This window comes from Erpetoichthys calabaricus, chromosome 3, assembly GCF_900747795.2.
Source record: "Erpetoichthys calabaricus chromosome 3, fErpCal1.3, whole genome shotgun sequence".
NCBI lineage: Eukaryota > Metazoa > Chordata > Cladistia > Polypteriformes > Polypteridae > Erpetoichthys > Erpetoichthys calabaricus.
This window is the reverse complement of record NC_041396.2, coordinates 276,315,992-276,329,154: the sequence shown is the minus strand read 5'-3', so window position 1 is coordinate 276,329,154 and position 13,163 is coordinate 276,315,992. Positions and strand designations below refer to the sequence as shown.

At 39.8% G+C, this 13,163-nt stretch overlaps 1 protein-coding gene across 1 annotated transcript in view; it reads right to left on the bottom strand.

Annotated features, from left to right (window-relative positions):
• grk1b (G protein-coupled receptor kinase 1 b) overlaps nucleotides 1-13,163 on the bottom strand; it is a 107,558-nt gene that overhangs the window by 57,326 nt on the left and 37,069 nt on the right. Inside the window, exon 2 of the mRNA XM_028799053.2 lies at nucleotides 10,046-10,762. Within this exon, the coding sequence (XP_028654886.1) occupies nucleotides 10,046-10,744 (699 nt within the window). The 5' untranslated portion in view covers nucleotides 10,745-10,762. The remainder of the gene's footprint in view (nucleotides 1-10,045; nucleotides 10,763-13,163) is intronic.

Below are 13,163 nucleotides of genomic sequence, written 5' to 3'. Positions count from 1 at the left end.
CACACAAGTTCACTGAAGGTATGGTCCAGTTTCCGCTGTCAGTTAAGTGCATTGAACTCACCAAACACACAGGTTCAACTACAGGAATAATCCACTTTGTTTGCTCTGCTGTCGGAAAACTGTTCTCCTTCCAACTCCCTTCTTCTTTCCTATTTCTAAAGGGCACTCTTTATACTGATTCGAATCACACGCAAAGCTCCACCTTCACGGGTGCCACTGCCTACCCAATAAATTGCAGATAAGGTCAGCCATATGCAAACTTATATTCTTTAAAAAGCGTAGAAGCAGGACAAAGGCAAGCAAGCAGCTAAAGCCCTGTGCATTTCAGACTGTCCCTATGCATATGGTTAAAGTTTGGTTTATTTAATTATTTTTTGGATGACACTGCCTGACAAGTTATTAAGCTTACACCAGCCACCTGTAACATCATCTAGATAAGAAGACCTGATGAAGGTTAGAATGTTCAATACTGGTACGAGAAGCCTGTGGGCCGCTCATATCAGTACCACATGCCAGATGTGGCCCTCTTGCTGTAGTTTGTCCAACACCATTCTACGGTCCATAGAAATTAGTGACCGTGAGTAGTGACTTTGAATTGTCCTGATGTGTCATGGAATGCCCTTCCATGCAGTACTGGTTCTTGCCTTTTACCAAATGCCACCATGAGAACTGTGAACCAAATCAAACAAAGCTCTAAACATGGAAGATTGAGTACATTATGTTGTGTCCACAAAGCTTTGAGGTTATTGCCTCTTCAGCTCTGCCCTGTCGCCCATCGCAAGAACTTTCAATGGCAGCTTACAACAGAGAAGCTGCTCATCACACACGTTATTTCTTTACTCTGATTTTGAAATCATCTATTATTTACATGCCACCTGTTTGGTATGTCAGCTTTCCTATATTTGATTATACCACTCTTTCTGGGTGGTGTCAGCTTTGAGTTATTTGCAGTAAAAATGAAACTTCTCTAGGTATACCAACTCACTAGATGCCCATTAGTGATTTTTGGGAACAAGAGGCAGAGAGGTCAGAGTTTCTTCTTAACTCAAGGGATCTTGCCCTGCCAATTATGCTTTACCCACGTGCCATTGGGGAGTCTGAATATTTACAACATCGCAAACACCTAAATGATCACTTACATGATGGGTGGATTAGAGGATTAAAATTGACCTGGTATGAGTGAATGTGGGTCTGTGAGTGAGTGAGAAACTTGCTACGGGCTGGCATCTGATCCAGAGTTGGATCCCATGCTATGCTCATCACTGTCACGTTGACATAAAGACATTTGGAAAATGAATGAATGAATAGTGCCTAAGAGGAACAGCACAGTTGGCAACGTTGCTTGCTTTGCAGGTCCAGGACCTGGGGCTTCAACTCACTGTTGAATTGAGTTTGCACATTCTACCCACTTTTGTACGCATGACTGGCACCCCATCTAGGACTAGATCCCCCTATGTGCTAATGGAATGGTCTTCGGTCCCCTGCAGTGCTAAACTGGACTAAGCATGTTTGAAAAATAGATAGATAGATAGATAGATAGATAGATAGATAGATAGATAGATAGATAGATAGATAGATAGATAGATAGATAGATAGATAGATAGATAGATAGATAGATAGATAGATAGATAGATAGATAGATAGATTATTAATCCCAAGGGGAAATTCACAAAATGAGTACATGGATAATATTAAAGTAGTGCAAAAGTAGAGTTTTCAAATAATGTATGTTAGATTGCAATCTAACTGGGTAACAAAATGTGAATCCTTTTTGTCACATGAATCAAGTGACAAACCTTCTGTTATTCTGAATATTAAAAATCTAATCGTACTTTATCTATCATACAGGCTTGGGCAGATTTGTGGCAGATAAAATGTAATGTAAGTAAATGCAAAGTATTACATGTAAGAAGTAAAAATATTAGGTTTGAATTGACAATGGGATGTCAGAAAAATTGAAAGCACTTAATATGAACAGGATTTAGGAGTCATAGTGGACTCTTATCAACTGCCAGACAGTGTTCAGAAGCCGTTAAGAAAGCTAACAGAATGTTAGGTTATATAGCACCCTGATGTGTAGAGTGCATGTCTAAGAAGTGATACTGAAGCTTTGATAATGCACTGGTGAGGCCTCATCTGGAGTACTTTGTGATGTTTTGGTCTCCAGGCTACAAAAACAACATAGCAGCACTAGAAAAGGTCCAGAGAAGAAGGACTAGGCTGCTTCCAGGGCTACAGGGGATGAATTATGAGGAAAGATGAAAAGAGCTGAACCTTTACAGTTTAAGAAAATGAAGATTAAGTGAAGACATGATTGAAGCGTACAGTGGATAGAGGTGGTTACTTTAAAATGAGTTCATCAAGAACACGGGGACGCAGTTGGAAACTTGCTAAGGGTAAATTTTGCATGAGCATTAGGATGTTTTTCTTCACACAGAGAACCATAGACATTTGGAATAAGGGACCGAGTTGTGCAGTAGACAGTAGGAGTTGAAGGTCATACAAAACTCAACTTGATGTTATTTTTCATGAATTATGTGGACAGCATTGGACAGCTTTGTTGGGCTGAATGGCCTGCTCTTGTCCAGATTATCACCGCGTTCTGATCAGGCAGGGATTTAAAGTGACACACTGCAATTGCTCTGTCCTGGGTATGACGTTAACCTGCATCCACAACTGGGCATCCAGTGGATCGAATTTGATGAAATTGGGCACATTATTCTTCAAGGAAATTTGTCAGAACAGTTCAGCTTTCATTGAGATATCTCTACTACAGTGCATTGTACACATTTTCAAATTCTCCCCTTGAAAAGCATTGGCAAATATCACAAACTCATCTATCTTAAAACAAACAAAGGTTTTGGAAGACTTCAGCTACAATTAGTTTACTAATTGGGGGTTTGATTTTAATGTAAGTGGGTATTTATGAGTATTTTTGGGATTTTCCTGCTTGGAACCTCTTGAAATAATGACAAACCAATAATGATGGTAATTCCCTCCATGGGCATTTTTGAGTATTTTAGGGACTTCTTGCTTCAAACCTCCAATTGTTCATGACAAATATGGTTTGTCAAGGGGCTAAAAACAATGACATTGGAATCAACATCAGAGACTGAGACACATTGTTAATTGAGAGAGACGACAAGAGAGACTATTTCATCCTGACTACTGAGAATAGATAGATAGATAGATAGATAGATAGATAGATAGATAGATAGATAGATAGATAGATAGATAGATAGATAGATAGATAGATAGATAGATAGATAGATAGATAGTGTGACAGATTAAGGTCTCCGTGACCCCTTGAACCCTCTGATCAGACGTCAGACACCAGATAAAAATCCAATTATTATTTATTGTATAATAATAATGTGCACTAAGCACCCTTCTCTCTACAATACTCATATATAAATCAATAAACCAATAACCAATCCTCCACTCCCAGACACATTGCCACCCTTCCACCCAGCTCAGCTCAACGTCTGGGATTTCCCATTGTCCTTTTATATTCCCTGACCCGGAGGTGTTCCTGTCCAAGAGTCCACAGTTCCTTTTTCCTTCCGGGTCAGGGTAAACAGTCCTTTTCTTCAACCCGGGAGCACGTCGCTCCTTCCTGTCACGTGACTGTGACGTACTCCCGGGTTATAGGGCACAGAAGAGTCTATGAGCCCCCCTACAACAACTCCTGGTGGCCCCCAAGGTATCCAGCAGGGCTGTGTATAAAAACTGCATAGTCCATGAGGCCCTGCTGGAACTCGGGGCACGTCCACGCTGCTGGGAGAGCTCCTCCTGGCGGCCTGGGGGTGAGGGCCGGAGTAGAAAGCCGGCAATCCTTCACAATAGATAGATAGATAGATAGATAGATAGATAGATAGATAGATAGATAGATAGATAGATAGATAGATAGATAGATAGATAGATAGATAGATAGATAGGTGAAAGGCACTATATGATAGATAGATAGATAGATAGATAGATAGATAGATAGATAGATAGATAGATAGATAGATAGATAGATAGATAGATAGATTTTTATTTGTCCCCAGGATGAAATTTTGCTTTTTATAGAAGTTCTTCAAATAAATAAATAAATACGTTGTAGATAAATAATTACATATATACACACAGGCACTATGGTGTGAACACACACCAGAATGACAAAAAACAAAGAAAATTAAAAACAAAGAAAATATCTGACTTGGCTGTCACAGTCCCAGTGAGGCATTATGCCGGCATATTGCTGTTGGTGTAAAGGAGCCCCCGTTGTGTTTTTAACATACTTCTGCTGCATAATTCTTTGGCTGAATGTCCTCATTGTTAGTGTGCCAGAGAGAGAGAGGACATGCAGCATTGTTCATAGTGCAACTCAGTTTGTATAATTGAGCTTGCCCTTTTAATTAGCCTGTTGATGTGATGGGCTTCTCCTGAAGAGATGTTACTAGCCCAGCACACCACAGTATAGAAAAATCACACTGACCATCACAGCATTATGGAAGATGTGAAGGAAGAAGAGTCTGCTCTGCCCCTTCTTCTATAGTTCCTCCATGTTCCGACACCAGTCCAACCGGTTATTGATGTGGACCCCCAAGTACTTGTAGGAGTGGACCACCACCACATCCAGTCCTTGAATAGTGACCAGACATAGAGACATGCAGACAATTCTCTTTGCACCAAGAAACAATGTGCCCCCTGAATCCTCTCCTCTGTCTCACCCCCTTTATCAATACACCCCATAAGTGCAAAATCACTTGAGAATTTCTCGAAGTGCCATGACCTGGTGTTATATTTATAGTCAGAGGTATACAGAGTGAAGTGAAAAATAGACAGGACTGCTCCTGGTGATGCTCCAGTGTTGCTATATGGTATCAGAAACACAGTCCTTGAGTCTCACAACCGACGGTAATGTAACTTATACATCGTGCAAATTGCTGAATAACAAAGCCTCCAAGGACACCATCCACACTTGACAGTAAGCTTTTTTAAGACTGTACATATCCAGACTTTGCTATCTATTTTATTTTCTATTATACTTTTTTTATTATTATTATACTTTAATAAATACCACATTGCTTTTACATGTCTATACTTTGTCTTTATTTCTAGAGTAATTGACCATTGAAGTGCTAAAGACAGCCATGTAATAGTATGCCTTTGGGCAAGATTACAGTGGACTTGGATGTGTGATATTGCTATAGGCGGAAAGAAAAATGGGAAAGGTTTCAAAGTTTCAAAAAATAAGGCACCATTGCATTTAAAAATCTGGGAACACTACTGCATTTTCAGTAAGAGACCTCCAGGTGAAGAATCTAATTTATGACTAAGGAGAAAAACAGGGTTCAGTGTTAATGATGAAAGGTGAGTAGGAATCAAGAAAGGGCTTTACCATAAAATTTCCGTAGACACGTTCAGCGTGTTGAAGACACATGTTGTGGGCTGATTGTTTGTTTTTCGCTGAGAGAAACTTGTACCCCAATGTGTAGAAGAAAACTAATTCAGTGCCAGCAGGTAACTTCTCACTTGGATTTACCCTGTCCTATTAAACTGCAAACCCAGGTTAGCACCAGAAACAATCTAGCCTTAGGTTTTTATTGGCAGAGATGGGGAATATGACATTACAGTATAAATAAAACCCATAGCATTTTTAGATTTATTTTAGGTATGTTTGGGAATGCATAGATAACAGACAGGAGCAAATAGAACTTCATTCTAAACAACACAACACTGCAGGTTTGCTCTGTTTTTCAACAAACCCAAAGCCAAACAGTGGCTATGTCTATCAAACACACGTTAAGTGGCACCCATAACCCAACACAGCACTTAATATACTGTACAGTGCCATAGAAGAATATAAAATAAAACAAAATAAAAAAAACAGATGTAGTCTGTAAGCTTAGCAACTACTGCCTGCAGCTAACAAAGTCTGGTGGCGGTTGTACACATGTCGAAGGAGGTACAAAAGCATGGGGTCTCTGTTTATCTCATTGGGGAGACCCAGACTCCCACTGTACACTAGAAAGGAATGGAGACTGGGTCTCTTGACATTCTAGTGTGTAAGTCCAAGTGTTCACGTGCGGCGGATGACCTATCTCCTCTCAGGCGAAAAGATGAGTTGACCTTTGCTGGGTAGGAGCAGCGGCAGAAGTTCCCATCATGCTTCATGTCTTGCACATCATGAGTGCCAGGAGTGGGGGGCTGTGTTGTGCATGCCACAGGCCAGAACATGGCTGGAGATGCTGCCTGTATGTGGTAAGGACAGGTGCCATGATATTGCAATGGCATAGTGTCTTCTCATCACATTCTTGTTTATATATTTCAGAGCCATGGACTGGATGACATCGACAGCCTGTCCTCGAGGAAAACAGGCCTCACGGGATGGGACACTTCACCTCACAAAGTTTAGCTGAGGGAGAGGGCTGTGTGATTGGTTGCTGGTACTCTTACCCCCCTGAGACATCATCATAACGGAAGGACCGGGGAAGAGAAATCATGCATAGGGCGTTATCTCTCCCGGATCTCCAGGTGACAGCTGCCATGGGTTGCTACAGCACCTTGGATTCCCACAGGGCATGCTGGGACAGAGTTTGTGGGCTTAGCCCTGTAGGGTTCCAGGGGGTGCTGCCAGGGGTAGCTTCAGGGACTGAAACAAAGTTGGGTTCCTGTCTCACCCAGTAGTGCTTCTGGACAGAAGTACTCCCAGGTGTGTCTTAAAAGAAGCCCGCTGCTGCAGTTCTAGGAGCCCGAGTTGGGAGGAAGGAGACGAAGTTTGCTGGGAAGAGTGGAGGCAGAATGAGAGAAAAAGGGAAGAAGAAGGAAAATAAAGAGAGAAGAAAAAAAGTATTTCTGTGTGCTTTGGTGGTGGTAAATGAGTGGGAAGAGTTTCCCACGGCAAAATAAAAAGCCTTTGTTTGCAGAGACTTGTGGCGGGTTTTGCAGAGCTGGAGCACACCCATCAGTCCACAAAGGCTACTAAAATAATGTTGTTAATGCACTATGAATTTAATATTTAACTATCATAACTCTTTGCCTTATCTAAAGTAAAAGTGCACCAAGGCTGATGTGGGATATTGACGGTGCAGAACACACATATCCAAAGGCAGATGTTAAACTGGTGAATTCTCGATGTGAAGAGTTAAACTCAATCAGTCTGAAAACAAAATATCTGCACAGGTAAACGTGTGAATTGACAAATCAGCTTAATAATCTAACATTAACACCTACGACTCCCCACCCCCAGTGCTATTTTCTACATTATATATTTAGTACATATGTACATTTCATTTATATATACTAGTCTGTAGTATATTGTCTTCTTTAATTTATTTTGTTTTTATTAAATTATTATTACTTATATTTATTTATTAGAAAGATTATCTTTTTGTAAAAAGGAAAAAAGTAGCAGAAACAAAATATATTACACAAAAAGAAACCACATACTGTACGTAAAGAGAGAAAAACATAAAACCATGTAAATGAAATTTATAACTCCATATTATATACAATCCCTCAAAGGCAGTGATTGAACTTGACATATTTTAATGTAGCTCCGCAGAGGAAGTATCAGCAAGCTCTTCAAAAGCAGTGAGCACATCATCACTAGGCTCAAAAACTTAAAGCCAATAACACTTTAACATGCACATGGAACTTTTTTCATCTTTACAAGTGGCCACTAAATTAAGTTCCTGTTTTTTCTCTACAGTCATGGAAAAACCAACATTCTAGCTCAGGGTTTTTCAACCAGTGTGCCGCGGCACAGTGGTGCGCCATGAGAGCTACCCTGGTGTGCCATGGAAATAATTGTGTAGCACACCTGCGTCTGAACCTGAGAGGGACAATCTCCTTGGGTGGTCGAGACCTTTCTGAGGAGGGCCGGACTACCTGCAGAAGCTGGCACCAAAGCAGCTCCATGATCGCTATGTTGCAGACAAGGCATTTAGAACACTTCTGACGCGTCTCCTGGCTGCTAGAATCCATCTGCCTGAGTGTGTGGTCGCCAGTGGGTCTCACCGGACCAGTGGATAGTGGGCATACGAGTTGCCTACGAGGCTAAGAGGGGTGAGCAAAGAGACAAAGCAGCTGGGAGATGCCAGCAAATAGGTCAGAAAGTGCCGTGTCTGCGAACGCTGATCTTGGAGCTGCTTTTTCACTAGCTTCTCCGGTAGTGCCACCCCTTTGGACAGCTGAGCACATGTATGAGTTATAAGGTTTTTTGCGGTTAGTAAGACAGTGGTGTGCCTTAGGATGTTTTTGATTTCAAAAAGTGTGCCACCATTTTACATTTTCATCAAAAACTTATTTTTCAGTTCATTTTTATTATGCATTAAAAATGTATACACATATTTTATATAAAATGTTGTTGTTAAATATTCTTGCTGTGACCATATGTACCAAGATGGAGGTGCTCTGTGGCACAGAGAGTGCTGTTAACTAAAATGCACTTACATAGATCTTTTGTTACTTAACCCCACACATTACAGACTATGTCAATATTAGTTTTTAGAAAATGGCTAGCTAGGGTACCCAGCACTGCATATGGTGGAATAAAGTGCAGGGGCAATCACTAAAATAAATTCTCCAGGGGGAAATATTTAGTCCCCAAACCAAAATTTCACTGACTAAGCCCACTACAGGGAGCAACTTTTCATACCTGTGCCATGTTCTAAAAATGTCTCCTAGGGCACTTCTCTAATAAAAGTGCAGATGTTTTCATTGAACAAAGTTCACCAGAGAGAAAAAAATTCTAAACAAAATATAGCCTTTGGTTTTTGTCTGTTCAAATGAGGAATCAGTGTTGAGTTTGATGGTGAGAGGTTAAATGGTGCAGAATTGCATACTGGACAAAGAAACACATAAACACACATTACGTTTTATAGATTAGAAGGTTTGCTGACATTGTCTATTGGCATTTAATTGCAGGCATTGCAAGCATATGTTCATGAACATTATTCTTTTATTGTACCAATATTTTTTGCATCTATTCCAGTCAGTTTCTTTTTGAATTAGTTAATGACATATATGGAATATTATGGAGTGACTGGTAATTGGCATCACTCGAGATTTTGTCTGGCTGGGATATCTATATGTATGTGTGTGAAGAGAATTCTGTGTGGACTGTCTAACTGACACCACCCAAGACATTTTCTGGAAAGGACTGCTGTGTGTATGTGCTTGTGTTAATATTGAAGGGCAGGAGCAGACGAACCCAATAAACGTCCCTGGTAAGTCTCACAAACTTTACCATATTGCAGATGCAAATGGTCAACCATCACCCTTTTGTAATTATTTTATAAAATAATTATTATTATTAATAATAATAGTAATTGAAATTTTCTTTTATAATTCAAAATAATCAAATTTAACAAGCATTCACCCCGTGCTATGACTTTGCAGGTCATCTAATAGGGTGACCACAAGAGGCAGTCCACCTGAGGACACTTTAGAGGTTTGGGATTGTTTTAGAAGAAATCTGCTTATCTACTTAAAGTCCTAATGTGAACAGGTGTATGCTGGAGCAGAAACTTAAATGCCAAAGTAATGTTATGACATAATTCTGGGAAGATGCACTGTACATGTGAGGAATAAAAAGATTTGAGAGCTTAAAAGTTTCCAGGAACACGGTAAAGTCCATCTATAACAAGTTGAATCTTTTATATCGAGCATCGAAACAAGGTGGATCCTGCTCAGGGGATTGGTTTCTAATCCAACAAGCATCTTGAAAGAGCTCCAGAGTTCAGGTGATTGAGATGGGTGTGCCCATACACAGGAAAACAACATTTCATTGGTGCATTTCCTGGAAAAGGCCCCATTGTGGTACACCTGGAGATTTCTATTAGGCATGTGACAAAAGCTTTTGTGGTCTGGTGAAATGAAGATGGACAGATTTGGCATGAACAGACTGAACTACATTTAATGCAAACCAAATACATTGAATCATTTGTGTTGCATTACCTCCGCTTTGAACCATGGTAGGACAGTATTATACTATGGGGACGCTTGCTTGTGAAAAAATGCAAAATATGGATTTTGACCTCAGCTGGGCACATACCTCATATCCATTGCGTTTCTTCAGCCGCTTCTTGTTGAGCTTCTTGTTGGCATACATCTTCCCCGTAGCCTTCATCTGACAGGCATGCACCTCTCCAAATCCTCCTTTTCCAAGGACACGGAAGTCCATGAACCACTCTTCGGTCACAGACTGGGACTCTAGCCACTTAAACTGGAGAAAACGTAGAAAGTAAAGACTTGCCTTGAAGCTTTCTAGTGTGTTTCCTTCCAAATATTTAAGCAGAAGCTGCTCACTCTCCTTAAAGAGGTCATTGCGGCAATGTTTGTGGTCCTCCTTCACTCGTGTCACTGCTTTCTCATCCAGAAAACTACAGAAGGTCTTACTGCTGGAGTCATAATACCTGTTGACTATCCTCTGTGATCTTTTTGGCCGATCCTTTTCTTCAGCCGAATTGTAATCCTCAATGTCCTTCCAAAGATTTGCAACACTCTTAAAAGTCTCCTCAGATGATAAGAATTCCTGAAATAGTCTCTTGCCAATTGGTTGTTTGATACATAGCTGATAAAATGACATGTCCACTGTGTTCTTTAGATGATCGCACTGCGTGATGTGCGGAAGCTTCAGCCTGGCACGCATTTTTTTGTCGCGCATAGTTGCTGCTGCATTGCCATCGACACTACCACGTGCTGCTACATATGCAGAGTTGGCAACCACAGTTTCCAAACCTCCAATATCCATGTTAGTGAAGCTTGGATCCTGGAAGTGAAAAGAAAGAAGGGAATGTAAGTGATAAAGAAATAGACAAGCTGCATTTCAAGTCTCTGGTTTCTGGCACAGACTATGTTTGATTTGAACATATGCTAAGTCGCTAGGTCTGTTTTGGCCCCTTGTAAGAGGATGAGGAGATGTGGCCATTCAGGCCAACATGGCTCATCAACTCTTATTCACTTAATGTATCAAAAACATCATTAGGCCTCCAAGGGTACTTTATTCAGCTACTTTACTGGTCAACATATTCCATTTTTCTGCAGCTCTCTGTGTTAAACAATAAAACTTTTTTACAAAATTTCCCCTTCACTTGCTTTTCATTAACCTAATATTTCAAAGATAACATCAAGTTCAGATTTGAAAACAGTATTGTTTTCAGAAATGCTGCTTGGTAGATTGTTACATCTGCCTTATACTGTTCACTACAGGGGATATTCAGGTCAGACCCCAAACTGAAAAGACAGAGACAAGAAAAATAGCACAATAAAACAGTGGTCTTAACAACAAGACAAGGGATTAATTACACTAAAGAGTAGTAAAACATAAAGAAATAAAACTACCAAGACTAAGCTTAAATCTTCACTAATGTACACTATAATTGCACCATAGTCACTGCCCTGTCTTCAAAAACCACCACTCTCCACCAAATCAGCCTTCCTTTCTCCTAATCAGTTTGTTCTTTGCCAACTAGTAGGGCCTATAATCACTCCCATATACTCCCTTGAAAGTACTCCTGGGGTCCTGTGTTGCCTCACCAATTCCTGGTGCCATATTGGTATAGCACCCTATAATAGTGCTTTGTGTCCCTGTACTTTTCCCACAACACAGATGTAACCGTTTGAGGACAAGATGAGCTGATCACTCCGGTAGCCTTTCAAGGCTGTAACATATTGCCCCCTGAAGACCTAGGGAACTTGAAATTAACAGGAGTGCTCCAACTTGTTTCCAGGTCTGAAAAGACCCTGCATCTTACTGGAACGACCCTCCGTCAGTCATGATAGACGTCTTTTCCTCATTGCTCAATTCCCACAGTCCTGTATTAATTCTAGGTGCTCATCTCTGGCCTTTCTCTGACACTCTTATGTCTTCATAATATGGAAACGAAACATTGACTCAAATTGTTTAAGTGCCTAGGGTTGACTATGTTATTTTAGTGTGCTATACAAGTAAAATATTAGGGAGCAGATGTTGAGTTAAAGGTAAATGGTGTCAAAGTTTTTTCTTTACATAGTCACACAATTACATTGAATACTATATATCATCAAGCAAGGTAGTAAATAATAGCAAAGAATAATTATAATATTATAGTGATAACAAAAGCCTGGCAAAATTACAAACATGGAGATGAGTATAACATTTATGATTACACAATTTTAGGAAGGATAAGCAAAAAGAAAAGGAGGCAGTGTTGCCATTTATGTCAAACAGAATTTTAATGCATGTCTTCTTGAGTTGGACAATGAGCCCCATCTTAGTGAGGACGTCTGGATTCAACTGGAAAGCATTAGGGAAAGAGGCCTTATTTTTGGAATGTGTTATAGACCACCCAATGCAGACAGTAATTTAAGAGTGCTTCTTTTTAGTAATATTAAAAAGGCAAGGGGGACATTATACTCATGGAGAACTTTAACTTCAGCCTTTAATCATTGTTTTGCCTTTTTATTGCAGCAGATAATCTAGAATGTGTTGAATCATTACAGAGGGACTTGGACAGTATACAGGCTTGGGCAGATTTGTGGCAGTTGAAATTTAATGTAAGAAAATGTAAAATATTATATGTATGGAGTAAAAATGTTAGGTTTGAATACACAGTGGGAGGACTGAAAAATCAACCTTCAGGTAGTGGATCAACATGGCCAATAGTATGTTACAGTAGATTATATTTCATGGTGTATGGAGTACAAGTCAATGGAGGTTACATACATTCTAATGTAATAGTGGTACTCGGAAAATTTGCAGATATTTAACAGATTATACTTTGAAAAAGTTAAGTGAATTTAATCAACAAACTATTTTGGGTAGAATGGCATGTTCTCATCAAAATGATTTTTATGTTCATTGTTCCATGTGTGTATTTGCTATGGTATTAATTATCATAAACATCTGGACTAATAACCATCAACTTATTAGCCTTTTTAATTTCTTCAGTACACTGTTAATGGGGACTAGATGTCCAGCAGGACCCCTGTGTCTTTCTGTATGGTAAACTGGTGCAATAAAAACTCTCTCACTCTGAATGTAAAAAAGACCAAAGAAATGATATTTGATTTTAAGAGACAGAAATCTGTATGTTCACCTATTGTAGTTCTGGGAGAGGAGGTAGAAATAGTGAATGAATATAAATACTTAGGAACTTACCTAGATAACAATCTTAAGTAGAATACAAATA